The following is a 15,739-nucleotide window of genomic DNA, read 5'->3' as shown; positions in this document are numbered from 1 at the left end:
GGATCATTTTCCTAAACTGAAGATGGGAGGAAAAGAGGAGCTGAGGATTTAGAGGTGTTCCCCTTTGTCATTTACCTATCACACCCGTGGTTCATCCCCAAGTGTCTTGCCTCAATTTCCCGGGGGAAGTCCCGGAAGCCGGGCTTCCTTCCCACCCGGCGGAAGGCTCCGAGGGGAAGCCCGCTGGGCCACTAGAGGGCGCAGAGTGGGCCGCAGAGACCCCAGAGCCGCGTTATGGCGGCGGCGAGGGTGGTTCTCCTGTCCGGACGGCCGGAGTCGGTGAGCTTCGCGCAGAGCGTGTGTGGCCTCCTGGGCGCCGGGCCGGGGCTCGGGCTGTGGCCCACGTACTGCGGCCTCAAGCGGGGACAACTCGTTCTCTCGGACAGGCCGTTCCCAGGCGCCTCCGCCAGGCTTCCGCTCCAGGTCCGGAGACGGGGGCGCACGGGGCGGGGGCGGGGGGTGAAGGGCCGAAGGTAGGGACTGGGATCGGGTGGGGGCTGGAGGCGAGAGGCCTGGGGGCCAGTGGCCTGCCGTGGCCTCTTTCCCCATCGGGGTGTCGCCCAGTTTTTGAAAGCCACGCCTCGCTTCTGAGATATTAACCCCAGCGGCTCCCTCCCCCCAGCGACCCCCTTTCTGCCCTTTTTCGGCCCTGGATCAGCAGCCCAGGGCTCCTGGGGCCGAGCTGCCCACGAATCGAGGTGTGGATCTGGCTGTGGCGGTCGTTCTGCAGTCCAGCGATCAGACTGTCTTGCTGACCCGAAGGACACAAACTCTCAACGTTTCCCCCAACCTCTGGGTACCCCCAGGTGAGCAGTCTGAGGGCAAGGCCCTAAGTCCAGGAAAGAAATCTGTCCTTTACCCAACAGTGCTATTCCCAGTCTCAGAATGACAGAGAAGTAGGCCCAGAAATGTGGTATCAACAGGTCCCATAACCACAAGGGGCTACAACTGCATCTGTGCCCACTGGAGGAGGGGGCGGTGTAAACAGTGAGTGAGTGTCCCTGACCAGGAACACCACCATTCACCTGCTGGTCCCACTGTTGTTGCAGGTGGGCACGTGGAACCTGATGAAGAGGTAGCCAATCCACTGACCCAACCTGCACCCTGCCCTGAAGGAGGGACCACCTTGGGTGTGGGCTGAGGGAAGGGCAAACACAGGACTTGGAGGAGTCAGGCGGTGGCCTCTCTGACCTCCTGCCCCCTCACTCCCAGCTGCTGGACGGAGGACTTCGAGAGCTTTGGGAGGAGAGTGGACTACAGCTGCCCCAGGGCCAGTTCTCTGGGGTCCCTCTGGGGTTATGGGAGGTGAGACAGGGACCTGGGAGCCCTTAACAGCTTCTAACCCACCAAAGCCCAGAGAACAGCCACACTTGCCTTGACCACATGGGACCCGATGGAGTGTGGGTGGTCTGGAGTTCCCAAGCCCACCCTTACCCATGTCCCTCCTCCACCACTTCTACTCTCCACTTCCTCAGCTGCATTTACAAAGCCCCAAAAAGGGACAGGAAGTTCTCATTTTTGTTTTCTTCTCTCTTAGTCTGCCTACCCTCCTAGGCTGAGCTGGGGTCTCCCCAAATACCATCACATCATTCTCTATCTACTTGTCATTTCCCAGGAGTCACAGCAGCAGCTACAGGTAGGGCTGGCAGTAGAGGAAGGAAATGCGGCTTAGGACAACCAAACAGACTGGTTCCGACTATGACTAAGGAGGGGGAGAGGGAAGGTCAGAGATAACCAAGAAATCCAGTAGCCTCTCCCCTTGTCCCTGCCCCAAGCCTCTCCACTCCACCTGTGGGTGGGCTGTGATCCAGAACAGGTCTTCTGAGAGAGGCCATGACTAAGGGATCAACATGTCTGGCTCCAGGCCCGGATCCAACCAAACCCAAGAGAGGTGAGCGCCCTTATGTGGCTGGGACCAGATGTAGCAGCTGCAGTGGCTGCCACAGAGGATGGGACAGAGACACCCAGACATCTTCCCCAGGACCTACCGCCTTCTGTCCTGTAAGTAGGAGCTTCTCCCTAACCCTCCAACACACCAACACATACACACTGAGAAGTTCAGAGGAAATTTCGTGCTGTGGGGGAGATTTAGGGAGGGAGTGGGTCAACTGATAATGAAGAAAGCACATGAGATCAAAGATATTGCCCATGATACTCCAAGGGTTCCTGTCCAACTGGCTAGCACTGAAGACCTGGGTTTCAGTCCCACTCTCTCATGGGGGCAAGTCATTTAACCCTCCTTTCTGTAAAATGAGGTTAACACCCACCCACCCCTCTCCTGTGGCGGTTGGGAGGATCAGATGACCTTATGGATACGGAAGTGGGCTAAGCCACAAGGCACAGCCCAGACAGGAGCTGTCATTCTGCAGTGCGGTGGAACTAGAAGAGAATGGAGGAGCTCGACCTCTGGTCTTGCCCACGTCCACACTGCTGCGGACGACCCCAGCCACGGCAGATAGCAAAGAGAGGGTCAGCACTGGGACCAAGTTTGCCCTCAGGCTCTGGCTACAGCATCTGGGCAGGTAAGGATGAGGAAGGACTTAAGGACTCCACAGTGTTGGGCTGAATGGTCTAGTGTTTTTATGGGTGTGGGGGAAAGAAAGGAAGAAAGAACTGCCCTTGGAAATCCTCAGTGTGACACCCCTACCATGTGGAAGTGGAGCTCACTCGGACCCAGGGCCTGCAAGGGAAGAACAGAACGTGGCCCGTCCCACCCCCCACAAACCAGGGATCTGGAAAGCAAAGTGCTTAATCCCCTCCCCAGCCCACCTCCATGACACTCACAGAACATCCACAACCTTTATTATGGGTAAGAACTTTGCTACAACTGTGGGAATAGAAAGTAAAATTACAACATAGATCCTAGGCCCTAGAGGAGCCTGAAAAGGGAGACTGGAGAGAGCACAAGGGTGCTCCCACCTCCCAGGAAAGGTGCAGAATGAGCCAGACCTAACCACAGGGCCATGGGCCTTTAGAAGCTCAGGTTCCAGGCTGGTCAGCATAAGCATCATTGTGAACTTACTTAAATATATAAATAGAGAGACCCAGGCGATTGGCCAGGCCCTTCTCCCAAACCCCTGGGGATCAGGGCTAAGGCCTTATCTCCTCCTCAGTCACACTGGGAAGCAGGAGGCAGGGAAAGTCATCTTTGGAGTATTTTGGTTTTTCTTGTTTACACACAAAAAATATGCAACCCAAAATAGAGTTCTCTGTCCATGTGTCTGCCTATCTCAGTTACTCCAGCTGTCTGGCCAAAGAGAACGGAATGGACGTGAAGAGACAATGGATATGGGGAAGGAACACAGCCGGCTTTGGGGAATGGAAACAGAGGGCATCTGGGGGACACGAGAAGGGCCCCTTCCCTACGAGGCTTTAGACAGTCAAGGCTGAGGATTCAGCCCTTTCCCCAACTCACATCCCATCCCATTTGCCTCCCACTGCCTAGGTTAACAGACCCAAAGGAATGGGCTGGACATCAAAGAACATTTCCAAAAACAGACCCCAAATGTCCTTTAAAAGAGGTTAAATATTAACCCTTTGGGTGCTAGCCTTGTCAGGCAGAGATAAGGCCAAAAACAGGTGTCCATGAAGATCTTTCTGGCCTTGACCAAAGCCCTTCTGATGGGTCAGAGGGGCCAGGGTTCCAGACTCCACAGCATACTTGCTCAGTGTTGCGAGGCGGTGAAGGCTCCACGATCCAGGGGACTCAGTCCAGGGAAATGATGTCTGACCGACAGCCAGTCAAAGAGGGACCTGAGGGCAGGGGTCCTCCATGCCCCTCCCTTAAGTTTCCCCCAGGGGCCACAATGCTACTGACACGGCCAGGAGGGGGTGCCGGAGTGGTGCTGCGGTGAGAGCTCCCCAACGTGGGGCCTAGCGGGCCCAGGAAGTGGGAAGGGGTCCCTCGGTACTGGAAGAAGTGGCCCAGGGCATCCTGTTCATCTAGCGAGGTGATGACGGACGGACCATAGTGCTGGGAGGAATCAAGAGCATGGTTTAAGATTTTATCCTGACTTTACAAACCGCCTCCCAGTCACTCATCTCAAATACCATATGGGATAAATAAACCCCTCAGGATCCCAAAGTATTCTCTGAGAAGCAGGAGAGCCTCCCTCTGACTCCTTCCCCTACTTCCCCACACCCCACCCCTCTTCCCTGCCTGGAGACAGCCCCACCAGCTTGCTAGATTCTCGGCCCTGTGGGCGTCTGAAATGTGTGGAATGTCCGGCTGGGGCAGTCATGGTGCTCAAGTGCACATGGGTTTGGGGGGGTGGGGAGGGGTGAGCAGACAGGCACAGAACTACACTAAAAACTCTGGAGACAGAACAGTAAGTAACAGAGGACAGAGGAAGACATGGGTGAGAATCTGAAGAAATCCCAGTGGGGCCTAGGAGGGAAATAAACTGCCTGTACCGCAGTTTCCTTCCTTCATGGAGAAGCACATTAAGGTCCCCGGGGAAAATGAGAGAGTAAAGGGGCCCATCAGTGCCTAGAAAGGAGGCTTCAGCGAGCTGAGAATGAGAAGGGACCACTTACCTGACTCTCAGTCTGAAGGAAAGAAAATAAATCTAAACCTGGTAGGAGAAGAAAAATTAAAATCAACCTCCTATCTGACCCCTTCACCACACACACACACACACACACGCACACGCACACGCACACGCACACGCACACACACACACACACACGTTCCTTGGATTGTGGCCCTTTGCAAAACAGCCAAAAAGCAGTGCACGGCCCCACCTTGTGATCAGTGTCATACCTTGTATATCAGCCCCCAGTGGGAAGGCAGGTGGGTACTCATGTAGTGGGAGACTGGACAGGAAATCCCCGCCCAGCGTGCCCATAGCAGGGCTCCGTAGCACCGAAGATGGCTGGTGACCAGATGTCAGGACTCTGTGAGGAGACAGAAGGAATCACAGATGTCCTCACCTAGCTCAGCCTCTCAAGTCCCCTCTCTGCCCCCGAGTTTGCCCAGTGATCAGAAAGCGTTCCTGACTTCTTCCTCTCCCTTCTGCTATAGATTCAGCCTATTCCTTCATACCCTTTGCTTCCAGGTAGAGCTGGGATAGCAGCTGAAGTGACAGGACAGTGCTTCTTCGTCGGGGGCAGGTCCTCCTCGTCTGATGAGCTTTCTATTGTCAAGTCAATAACTTCAACCTTCTTCTTATTCTCTGATGGATTGCCCTCTTGGACTGGGCTATACTGGAGGCCTGTGGTTGGTAAGAAGACTGTGTCTCAGAGAAGAGGCCATACAAGACTTAGCTCAACTGGGGGACAGGGGGTCACTCACCATCCAGCCCATACCCTGGCGGGGGGCAAACCTCAGATGCCTCCTTCTTGGGTTTCATTGGGCACCAGGATCCATCTTCCATGAACTGGATCTCATCACAATCCGAGCAGGAATTAAGAATCTCCATGAATAAACTAGGGGAGGGGAGAGATAGGAATTCATGTGGCTGGGAGATGGCTGCAACAGTAGCCAGGGAGTTCTGGGACTCACCTTCCTGAACCTCAGTTTCCTCACCTGTAAATTAGGGATGTTATCCACCCTCCTGACCTCTCTGAGTTGTTGGAATCAAATACAGTAAGGTGCATAAAAGAGCTTTGAAAATTTTAAATGCTGAGTTTTAAAATAAGTACATTCTAAGCACGTGTTCCATGTAGTACTAGGAACAAAACAGAAGGAGCAGAAATAACAGAACTCTATAAGCTACCTCAAAAAGAGGCACTGGGGGCTTCCCTGGTGGCGCAGTGGTTGAGAGTCCGCCTGCCAATGCAGGGGACACGGGTTCGTGCCCCGGTCTGGGAAGATCCCACATGCCGCGGAGAGGCTGGGCCCGTGAGCCATGGCCGCTGAGCCTGCGCTTCCGGAGCCTGTGCTCCGCAACAGGAGAGGCCACAGCAGTAAGAGGCCCACGTACCGCAAAAAAAAAAAAAAAAAGAGGCACTGGGAACAAGAACCATAATGTAGGCTCTGGAAGCAGGTTAGGAGTCGCTAGATCAAAAGAACTTTATTGCTATGTTCAGTAAGAGGTCAGGTAATTGTTTGATGTAACAGTTTGATACACTGGCTCTGCCACTTACTAACACTGTAACTTTGAGCAAGATACTCGGTCTCTCTAGGTCTCAACTTCCTCACCTGTAATGACCGTACCTATCTCACAGGGTTACTGGCATCTCGTAGGACTCAATGAGATAAGGCATGCAAAGTACTTAGTACGGTGTGTAGTGAAGTCCTCAATGTTGGAGGGAGAGATAGATAGATAGGTAATATTTATATAAAAGAGACAGATATGTTAAGAGTTGGGAGGGGAAGTAAGTTACAGATATATATTTATATATAGGGGCAGGGGCCAGTCCTAGTGTATGTCCTAGGTAAAAGGAAGCTGAATGCAGAACAGCCCTACCCATCAATGATAAGAGATTCATAGGGAGCCTTCTTATCACACACAGGACATGTCCACGTTGGCTTCTTCTCATTCATCTGTAGATAAAGGGCAGCATCGAAGCTCTGCAGGTGGGCGCAGGTGAGGGCCCGACAAGGGACAGTCAAGCGCATCTTCCCTAGCTGAGGAGAGACGAGTTCTCTGGTCAGAGTCCCCATGTCCCAGAGAGCCTCACTCTAATAGCCCTAGGATCCCTCATCTGAGTCTAGAGGTTTAACCCACCACTCCTCCCCCTTCTCTTCTCCCTTGTACCCACCGGGCACATGAGTGACACCCGGAGACTTGTAGTGGCCACCTCACTGTCCGGGTCAGCGGTCAGCTTCTCCTTGACTGAAACAAGAGTGGGGCCAGAGCCATGGGGTCAGCAAGGCTGGAGAGAAGCCCAGGAGGTGGTGAGGCCAGAAGCAGATGGCTCTGGCTGAGAGGCGGCTGGGTAGAGCGCCTTTGGGGGCCAATGGGATGTCACATGGGGGTGGTCTGGGATCTGCATTACGAAGGCTAGGTGGCGGGGAGAGATTTCCCCATCCCTGAAGATGCTTAAATACAGCTGGGTGACACTGTGGCAGAGATGACCTAGAGGGAATTGAAGCAGCACAAGAGGGTTAGTGTTGATGATACTTAAAGACACTTTCTAGTCTGGAGAACCCAAATTCCAACAGGGCTGGAGTTAAGGTCTGTGAGGTGCAAAGCAGATGTATAATTGGGAATGCAAGGGTGTCAATGCCTGAAGTGGCCCCACTTTTCAACCACAAAGATTGGTAACGGGTACGGCACGGGTTGGGGTTCATGTGAGAGGTGAAGTAAGTTGTCCTAAGAGGGGTATGAGTTTTAACTGTAAAGGCTCGAGGGCCAGGAAGAATTGGATACTGGTCAGAGAGAAGAGGGACGGGATGTTACTCACTCAGTGCCCGGGAATGGTCTGGGTTCCGGATGCCCTTTGCTCTGAGTTTTTGTAGAAGGGTTCCTGCAGTCAGCTGCCTCACCAGGTACACAGACAAGGAGTAATTCTACTTGGAGGTGTGGGGGGAGACAATCAGCCTCTGCTTCGTACACCACTACCACCACCACCACCAGCAGCCCCCCACCTTGTCACATGAGGGCCAGAGACAGCAAGTTAATGCAGAGAGACCCATGAAGAGAAAGATGTTTCCCCAGCCCAACGCACTGGATGATTCCCTCTCACTCCCTGCAGGCTTCTCCAGGCCCCCAGCCTCAGCCACGCTCACCCGTCCGAACTCAGACGACCAGTTGACCACGATGGTGTTGGGAACAGTGGCCGAGAGTCGAGCCAGGGGTGTGATGTTGATGGGGCGGCTGGGCCTCTTGGGCTCAGCCCCATTCTTGGTAGGGGGAAGGTAACCCTGGGGGAGGGAGGGAGGGAGGGCCTGGTTAAGACACCTTGTCTTAGGTCACTCACTGAGATGAGTGAGACGGGGGCCCATTCAGTGACTCAAAAAACTGGGGCACTCTCTAGGGTTGGCAGCAGGGTTCATTCCTGGGGAAAAAGGAGAACTTACTCACTGACCAGATAAATAGAAACCTGCTCACTGAGTTCTTGAAGAGGAAGAGTAGGGATACCCCACTTCTTCCAACCCTCAGCTCTAGGGTCATCACTTCTGAGAATCTTTCCTGAACCTTTGAGTTGAACTAATATCCCCCCTCTGGGTTCTGAGAGAACCCTTGTTCAGCCCTATCTTGGTACTCTCTAGATTATATTGATTCAGTCAGTAAAGTGAGCACCTACTATGTCAGGCATGTCTCTTTCATAAAAGATGTAACATTTAGGAACTAAAACAGGGAAGGGGTTACTGCCAGAAGAAGGGAAGAGCATTTACCGGCAGGGGGCACAGTTTCCCGTTGACCTTGACAAAGAGGTTGGGGGGGAAGTAATCCTCTTGGGGGCAGCTGGTCTCACAGAGACAGAACCTGGTAAGAGATGAGAGAAGATGAAAGGGTGGGAGGCAGTTCTTGCAGAGAGAGGCAGGCAACCTCAGAAAATCAGTCATGGATATCTGTAGCCTTCAGCTTCCAAACAAGAATCCTAGGGCTGGGGTGGACATGGCAGAGCATGTCCTAATAGTAACCTCCTAATAGTAACCATCATACCCTTACTTCATTCCCACCCTCAGTGGGAGCCCTGAGGGGAGGGAGAATCAACTCACCTTAGCTGCACCTGTATGGTATAATCACATTTCGCTCCTGGCAGAACCTCTCTGGAAGAGGGAGGGAGGAGAGATGTCAGTATGTGGCCCCTGAAGGGCAGGGGTGAAGAGAGACACAGAAAGTTAGATGTCCAGAGAATAGAGAAGGGACATACAAGAGAATGAGGGACAAAGCAGGTGCAGGAGGATGGAGAGGAAGGAGGGCAGGGCAGAAGAGAAGAAAGTCAGAGAGCAGAGTCTAAGGGTAACCACCCAAGGATGAGGCAGGACGACTGAAAGAGATGTACCTGGATGTGAGAATCTGCTGCACTTGCTGGGGAGTGAGGGCAAAGGTGAAGTGCGCTTCCTCAAACCGCTGGCTAGAAGTGGATGCTGAGGACACAAAGGGGCAGTTATTCCCAAGCCCATGCACAGGCAGCCACAGAAGTTGCCGCTATTCCAGGGTGCTGATCCCACAGGACTAAAGCCTAAGAAAGGCTTGGGAAAGAGGCTTGGAGTCCAGGAAGACCCAGGGATCACAAAGAGCCATACCGAGGGTGGTGGGCCGGATGAGCTCCCCGTAGATTTCATAGAAGGGCAATGGTTTCATGGTGACATCAGGGTGCACAGGCTGGGGCAGAGGGGGGTGCATGTCCACTTCACGCTTGGGGCCCAGCAGGGTGCCAGGGGCCAAGAGGGCTGGGGGGATGGGAGCTAGAGGACCAGGAGAGCCTACAGGAGGGGTGCCAGGGGGCAGAGAGAGCAGAGAAAGATCGGAGGGCCCCAGGGTCTTCCGGGGAAAGCGTCGGCGGTAAAGCTCTTTGATCTTCATCTGGACGCTGGGGGCACAGCTGGACTTGAGGAGGTGCAGGGCCTTGGCCAGGAGCTCGTGCTTCCGTCCACTCTTGTTCCGGCCAGCGAAGCCGAGGAGCACCTGGAGCTCAGACACCCGGAAACTCATCACCATGTGCTGTGGAGACCAGAGAAGCATGAGAATCCTACCTTGCACAGGGCTGTCCTGCCAAAGGCACTGGGGCTGAGCTAGTAGGTGGGCAATGCACTTTCCCTCCAGCGCTAATCAGAAAGGTGCTTTGCAGCCAGTGGATTACTGCCAGACAGTGAAGCTGGCCAAACGGACATCTAGGTCCCATTTTAGCAACCCTCAGATCACCTCACCACTGCCTCCCAGGCTTGAGCAGCCCTATCTCCCTGTGCCTGGCAGTTTAACAGGTGAGGGCAGGGTGCAGACAGCATGCCACCCCAAAGCACACCTCTCAGTCCACTACAGCCTTTTCCCTCCATCCCTGCGGTGAGCCTGGACCCTCCTGTAAGCTGCTTATCTCCTCTCCTGCTCTTTCTCAGACACTCAGATCCATCCCAGCTCCTGGGAAGAGGATAGGAGACAGGGAGAAGGAGGGGGGAGAAGAGGATTCAGGCCAGACAGCCCCATAGAGAAGAAAGGGGCCAGGTGGCTGGAGGATTGTGCCCCACGGCCCACCCCTCCCAACACCTCGATCTACCTCAGCTATTTTCCCCAAGCCTCTGAAGCTTTTGTGGCCAGGGTTTTCAGATCAGGGTTCAATGCTCATAACTCCCCCAAATCCTTTCTCAGTGTCATTTACATAACCACCTCCCCTCAGTCCTATTTCTGTGGGAGAGAAACAGGACCAAAACTTGGGGTGAGAGGTTAACAGCGAATTGTGAAATCCAGGTATCCTTCCTGTTTACCCGTTTACTCCATCTGCCAGGAACTAATATCCTGCTTCTCTCCTACCCAGAGAAAATAAGTGATCCTCCCCCTCCTCCACAGGGGTGGAAGAGGGAAGAGGGAAGCTCTAAACAGAGGCCCTGGGAGGGTGAGGAGAAGGTGAGCAGCCCCTGAGCCAGGGTGCAGAATTGCATGCTCTCCTAGGCAGCTAGACCCAGTAACTAGACCTCAGGCCCTCCCAAGAAAATGGCTCCATTTCAAAAGGCAGAATAAAGCCAGGAGACAGGGGGATGAACCCCATGGTTTTTAAAGGTTCTGTGAGATGTCCTCGGATATGGTTATCCTCAAGTCTCTGGTAGTGGTAAGCTCTCTCTTTAAAGGACTCACTTCTATGAATCTCTAGGAGACCCTGCCACGGGCAGGCCTTCCTAGCCCTTCACAATTCTTCCCCTCACAGGAGACATTATGGCTTTGGGCCCCTTTTGAGGAATATGATTAAAAACTTGCTCCTCTACCTTTCTCCCCATCCTAATTTCCTCCGTCCTGCCTTTATTTCTCCACTAGCTTTGTCAAGAACTTCTCCCTTTCTATCCCATAGTTTCACTCCTCTGCCCAAAGATACCGACTCACTAAGGCAGGACCTTCCTCTCAGCCTCCAGGATGCTTCTGCCCCACCCCTCGATCTAGCCCCGCACAGCCCCGCCCCCTAGATCTCAGCCGCCTACTGGTACTTCCCAAGGCTCAGATCCCAATAGCAGCCCCAAAGCCTCTATCCTCTCAGCGCCTTTCCCCCGAGGAGCCTACCCGTAATCTGCCCCCCAGTCACATCCAACATCTGCCCCCTACTGTCGCATCTCTGGCCCTTGATCGACTCGCCCCCTTTGCCTCTACAGCAGCTTTTCCTCCTGGCCCAACTCCTACATCTGCCCCTACTACCAAATCCGACTTCTACCCCGCGTCCCCGCCCCCTGCGCCTCGGCCCCCAACTGCGGCAATTCCCCTCGGCCCCACCCCTATATCTGCCCCGCGGCCCCGCCCCCGGAGCCCCGCCGCAGCCCCTTCGTCGCCCACAGGCACTTCTCACCATCCCCGGCAGCCAGTCCCCGCCACGTCTCCGGCCCCCACCCGAGCCCTCAGCACCCAGTCTCGGTCGCTTCCCGGACTCGGCGTACAGCCGGGCTCAGTCCCGATGTGGATGGGGGAGGGGGCCGGTACCTTTAATTCGCCCAGCTCCGCCATCTTGAGACATCGCAGGCGCCCGAGCCCGAGCCCGAGCTCAGGCCCAGGGACCGGCGCACAACTCTCCACCCCGGCGCCGGCCGCAAATGCCGCCTGCTCCGCCCAGTCCGGCCCCCTACACCTCCCCTTCCCGGCCCCGCCCGCCGGGTTTTGGACCCAGCCTCAGCCCCTCCCTCCACAGCCGAACCCAGCCCCTGCACGTCTTTGGCCGGTGTGCCAGACCGGTAGACCCGGAGGGAGTGTACCGCCCGAAGGATCGCGGGGTCCCAGGGGGAATGGGAAAGGAGGTGGACCCGAAGCACCTGGGGGAGGGGGCTTTGCCACGCCGGAGTTGAGAAGGGATGAGCTTTTAGGGAGCCAAAGATACTTGGAATATGGAGAGAAAGTATCGGGAAGGGCTAAATCTCAGAGAAATGGGGGAGGGGGTAGCGAAGTTGGAGGAAATACCCTCAGCTCCTTATCTACAAGTTTAACCATCTAAATTCAAGAGTTCTACTAATTCGGGAAATGGGGGAGATCTGATCCATTTTAGAGACGCTATGGTGTCGTGAAGAGTTCATTCTATTCTCAATTCACCCCCTCCCCCCCCAATTACATTGTATCTCGTGGTCCGGCGGTAGGACTCAAACTCGGCAGCAAAAAAGTTTGGTGCGGAGAGTGGGACTTACCAGCACAGTTGCAGGGAGCGGGGAGGGGGCTCGGGAGGCTCAGAGGGTGGGCTGGAGAGGTGGGGGGAGGGGGCCCGGCGCCGCTCCCGCAGTCTGCCCGGCTGGAGGTCGGTCCGGCAGCTGGACGCTGCAGCCGCAGCTCCGCCTGGGCGGGAGCTCCGCCCGGCCCAGCGCTGGGGCTGGGGCCGCCCCCCTCCTGGGTAAGCCCGCCAGGACCGCGGGAGAAGTGGGGAGGGGGCGGAGCCTGAGACGGGAGGGGCAGGGACTCAGAGCCTGGCCGGGAGGGATTAACTCCTCTAGTGAGTGGATCAGGAGAGAAGTTCTTTTATCTCCCATTCTCACTACCGCTGTGACCCTTGCAAAGTCGCGTATGCGCTTGAGGTGGAAGAATGGTGCAAATAAGATGGTGTGGAACTGGAATCTGATCGCATAAAGAGGTTCCTACTTAGAGTCTCTCTCCCTAAGGGTAAGAAAACATGGGCTGCTAAAATCCAAAGTGTACCTAAACCCTAACTTTGCCTGTGGTCCCCTACCCCCTACCTCAAATACACTGTCACCAGAGACCCCACAGCTTTGAAGTAGCTGAAAGTGAACAGAGGGGAGGTTTTCTCACCCCAAAAGGGCACCCTTCTGCCACTCTGAACTGCCTGCTCTCCTTCCTCCAAAGCTGTAGACCTTCCAGAGGCCCCATTCTCAACTAAGCTAATCACTCGCAGGCAGGTCCCTTGAAAGTACCAACGTGAGAGCAGTTTACCCAAACCAGGTACTGGAAAAATTCATAGCATTTTATACTTAGTCGGCTGGGACCTAAGTGATAATGTCATTTGTTCAATAAATATTTGAATGCTGTTCAAAGATTGTTAGGTGGTGAGGACATAAAATCCTTGCAGGAGTTCTCAGTCTAGCAGCAGCAAGATGGTTAAACCAATAATTGGCATACAAAAAGAGTGCTTTAATAAATTATATGAGTAATCCTCTCATTTAGCTTAAACCTTCAGTATAATCCTTCCCATGAGACCCCACAGCTGTAAGACTGAAGGTGCCAGCATACCAACATCCCCAGGTACCTGTTGAACTGGACCATACCCAACTACTTTGTGGATTTTGTCCCTAGGGAGGATGTCTGCCCTCTCCTGACACTCAGGTTCTTTCCTTGCTGCTCTGCTGCCAGCAATGGTGGAACCTCAAGCTCCGGTATTTGGTTCTAAATCCCAACTGCTCCCTCCAACACTTGAATCTTCATCAGGCCCTGAGCTCTTTTTTTTTTTTTTTTTTTTGCGGTACGCGGGCCTCTCACTGTTGTGGCCTCTCCCGTTGAGGAGCACAGGCTCCGGACGCGCCGCGCGCAGGCTCAGCGGCCATGGCTCACGGACCCAGCCGCTCCACGGCAGGTGGGATCTTCCCGGACCAGGGCATGAACCCGCGTCCCCTGCATCGGGAGGCGGACTCTCAACCACTGTGCCACCAGGGAAGCCCCCTGAGCTCATTTTTTGTTCTGTTAAGTCCTCTATATCAAAAGTTACTATGGACTAGTTTGTATCTTCTAGAATTTTCAGGGGAAGGAGAAGAGGGAAGATTAAAAAAAAAGAGAGAGATGGGGGAACTCTGTGGGAGTGATGGATATGTTCATCATCTTGATGGTGTGATGGTTTTATGGGTGTATACATATGTCAAAATTTATCAAACTGTACCCTTTACATGCAGCTTATTGTATGTCAGTTATACCCAAATAAAGCTGTAAAAATGTAAAGAAAAAAAAATCAACCTCACCTTGATTCCTAGTGACTTCATAAAGGAGGGATCTCCTTTAATAGTTAATTTGAGTCCCCAAGAAAAAGAGGAAATTCTCTTCCAAGGAGGAGCCGCTCAGCAGTGGACCTAAAGAGGCTGCTGATAGCAAGAGCAGAAGCTCCAAGAAAAAGTTCCAAAAGCTATTCCAGGGAGATTAGAATGGACATTTCTCTGATGGGGCATAACCCATGGAGATATTTCGCAACCCATCCCCTATATCCCAATAAAAACAAATTCACAAGGAAAAAAAAAAAAAGAGTTAATTGCAGTTATAAGTGCTAGCATCCCTACAGGATAACATAAAACTAGCAACCAGGGCACCTGAGTCTGATCCTGCCTGCAAGCTCTCTCTATCCCCAGTGCCTGGCACTTAGTAGGCCCTTTAAATATCAGTTTAATAAAGTAATGTTACCAGACAAAGGAGGGAACCTGCAAATCAGAACCAAGTTTCAGATCGAGGGCATTCAAAAACATGGTCTGAACTGCATCATGGCTCACCGAGCTTCACCTACTCTCACGCATGCACTCACATCTGAAGCCTGGAGCACGAAGGGGAAGTGAAGCAGGAGTAGTAAGTCCCTACTGAAGTCCGACTTGAAGAGACAGCCCAGGAGGAAAGAGGGGAACATTAAGACTAGAGTTACTTTGAGAAAGAAAGATTTATTTATGAAATCAAGGAAAATTTCAGGGCTTGGGGGTGTTGGGGTAACAGTTTATGGGGTTGTATAGAGGGAGATTGTTTAGGAAGACCAGGGGCTGGAGAAGGTTCCACTTCTGTGTTATCATTAACATCACTGACCATTCCCACAGCTCAGCCATCCTGGGATCAGCTTCCAGGAGCTCCAGAGGAAGCCAAGGGCCTGGCTTCCATTACCAGAGCTGTTTCCTGACTCATACTTGAACTTAGCAAAATGATCTCCCCCTCTCTGGACCCTTCTCTCAGCAGTTTCTTCATTCTTCCCACCCCACACTGCATATATAATAAGGAATGTAACAGTCCTTTTCTATTCTTTGGTAACTCTAAGGGTAGAAAGGAAAAGAGAGGTTCTGTTCCCCTTAATAGAAATGACTTGGACATTTTGATGCTCTTCTGGCAGCTGCACCCTTCTTTTTCCCCATCAATTCCTCCTCTCTTCATTCTCCCAACCTTAAAGCAGTCTTGTGCCCATCCACATAAACCCCGAAGCTGACCCTCATCTTCTTTAGGACCTAATCTACATAGCTGCTCTTTTCCTGGCCAGACCCTGGAGCGAGGCTCTGCAGCCCTCCAGTGGCCCCCTGTCTTCCACGACGGCCCCTCCCCACTATTCTCTCAGCCCAGTCAGTCTCCACTGCCAAACCGCTGCTGCCTGACCCAGCATAACCCAGCGGGGGGGTGGGGGGCTGCGAGAAGGAACTGGGAGGGATCAGTGCGGCGGCCACCAAACAGCAATTCCAGATTTTGGAAGAACTCAGTTGCCTCACTCTCACCTAGCAATCTGGCTGGTGAAGAGGCAGGAAGGGGAGGAGACCCAGGGGAAGTGGACCAGAGAGATACACTTTTTCAGTCTGAGAACAGAACTGGGGGCAAGAAGCCAAAGCTGAGTATCCTTTCTTCCCTCTTCCAGGAATCAGACTTTTCATCCCTCTTCGCACCTGGGGCAAAGAACACTGACTACATAAGGCCATGCACCTCAAATCTAGACACATGGTTTAACACGATAGAATTTTTTTTTTTTTTTTTTTTTTTGCGGTACGCGGGCC

At 53.4% G+C, this 15,739-nt stretch overlaps 3 protein-coding genes across 7 annotated transcripts in view; 1 reads left to right on the top strand and 2 right to left on the bottom strand.

Annotated features, from left to right (window-relative positions):
- Positions 1-83: 83 nt before the first annotated feature.
- NUDT17 (nudix hydrolase 17) lies at positions 84-5,621 on the top strand. Of its 5 annotated transcripts, none has more exons than XM_049699692.1 (8): positions 84-279; positions 623-806; positions 1,050-1,075; positions 1,213-1,305; positions 1,538-1,636; positions 1,865-2,001; positions 2,370-2,522; positions 5,058-5,621. In XM_049699692.1, exons 1-8 carry the CDS (start codon positions 235-237, stop codon positions 5,059-5,061), a joined length of 741 nt encoding a protein of 246 aa, XP_049555649.1. In that variant the 5' UTR covers positions 84-234; the 3' UTR covers positions 5,062-5,621. The 5 variants fall into 5 exon arrangements, with proteins under 5 accessions (XP_049555649.1, XP_049555641.1, XP_049555636.1 ...); XM_049699684.1 differs by having other exon boundaries at positions 84-423; positions 662-806; XM_049699679.1 differs by having other exon boundaries at positions 84-423; positions 659-806.
- Positions 2,786-11,671, bottom strand: PIAS3 (protein inhibitor of activated STAT 3). Its single transcript, XM_004285793.4, has 14 exons — positions 11,514-11,671; positions 9,143-9,560; positions 8,899-8,983; positions 8,612-8,662; positions 8,285-8,375; positions 7,676-7,810; positions 7,351-7,456; positions 6,706-6,779; positions 6,411-6,571; positions 5,294-5,427; positions 5,045-5,213; positions 4,763-4,896; positions 4,537-4,574; positions 2,786-3,973 (listed from the first exon to the last, which is right to left on the bottom strand). The coding sequence occupies exons 1-14, from the start codon at positions 11,535-11,537 to the stop codon at positions 3,707-3,709; spliced, it is 1,887 nt and encodes a 628-aa protein (XP_004285841.1). The 5' UTR covers positions 11,538-11,671; the 3' UTR covers positions 2,786-3,706.
- ANKRD35 (ankyrin repeat domain 35) overlaps positions 9,422-15,739 on the bottom strand; it is a 22,931-nt gene continuing 16,613 nt past the window's right edge. The window contains exon 14 of the mRNA XM_033416571.2: positions 9,422-9,560. The gene's annotated coding sequence lies outside the window, so the exon portion shown is untranslated. The remainder of the gene's footprint in view (positions 9,561-15,739) is intronic.

This window comes from Orcinus orca, chromosome 1 (genome assembly GCF_937001465.1).
Source record: "Orcinus orca chromosome 1, mOrcOrc1.1, whole genome shotgun sequence".
NCBI lineage: Eukaryota > Metazoa > Chordata > Mammalia > Artiodactyla > Delphinidae > Orcinus > Orcinus orca.
This window is presented reverse-complemented; position numbering and strand designations above follow the sequence as displayed.

Coding starts and splice junctions, on each gene's coding strand:
- NUDT17 (XM_004285794.4), top strand. CDS start 235: ATGGCGGCGGCGAGGGTGGTTCTCCTGTCCGGACGGCCGGAGTCGGTG. Junction 424..622: donor CCGCCAGGCTTCCGCTCCAG/GTCCGGAGACGG, acceptor CCCTCCCCCCAG/CGACCCCCTTTCTGCCCTTT. Junction 1,076..1,212: donor ACGTGGAACCTGATGAAGAG/GTAGCCAATCCA, acceptor CCTCACTCCCAG/CTGCTGGACGGAGGACTTCG.
- PIAS3 (XM_004285793.4), bottom strand. CDS start 11,537: ATGGCGGAGCTGGGCGAATTAAAG. Junction 8,984..9,142: donor CATCCGGCCCACCACCCTCG/GTATGGCTCTTT, acceptor TTGTGTCCTCAG/CATCCACTTCTAGCCAGCGG. Junction 8,663..8,898: donor CAGCAGATTCTCACATCCAG/GTACATCTCTTT, acceptor TCCCTCTTCCAG/AGAGGTTCTGCCAGGAGCGA.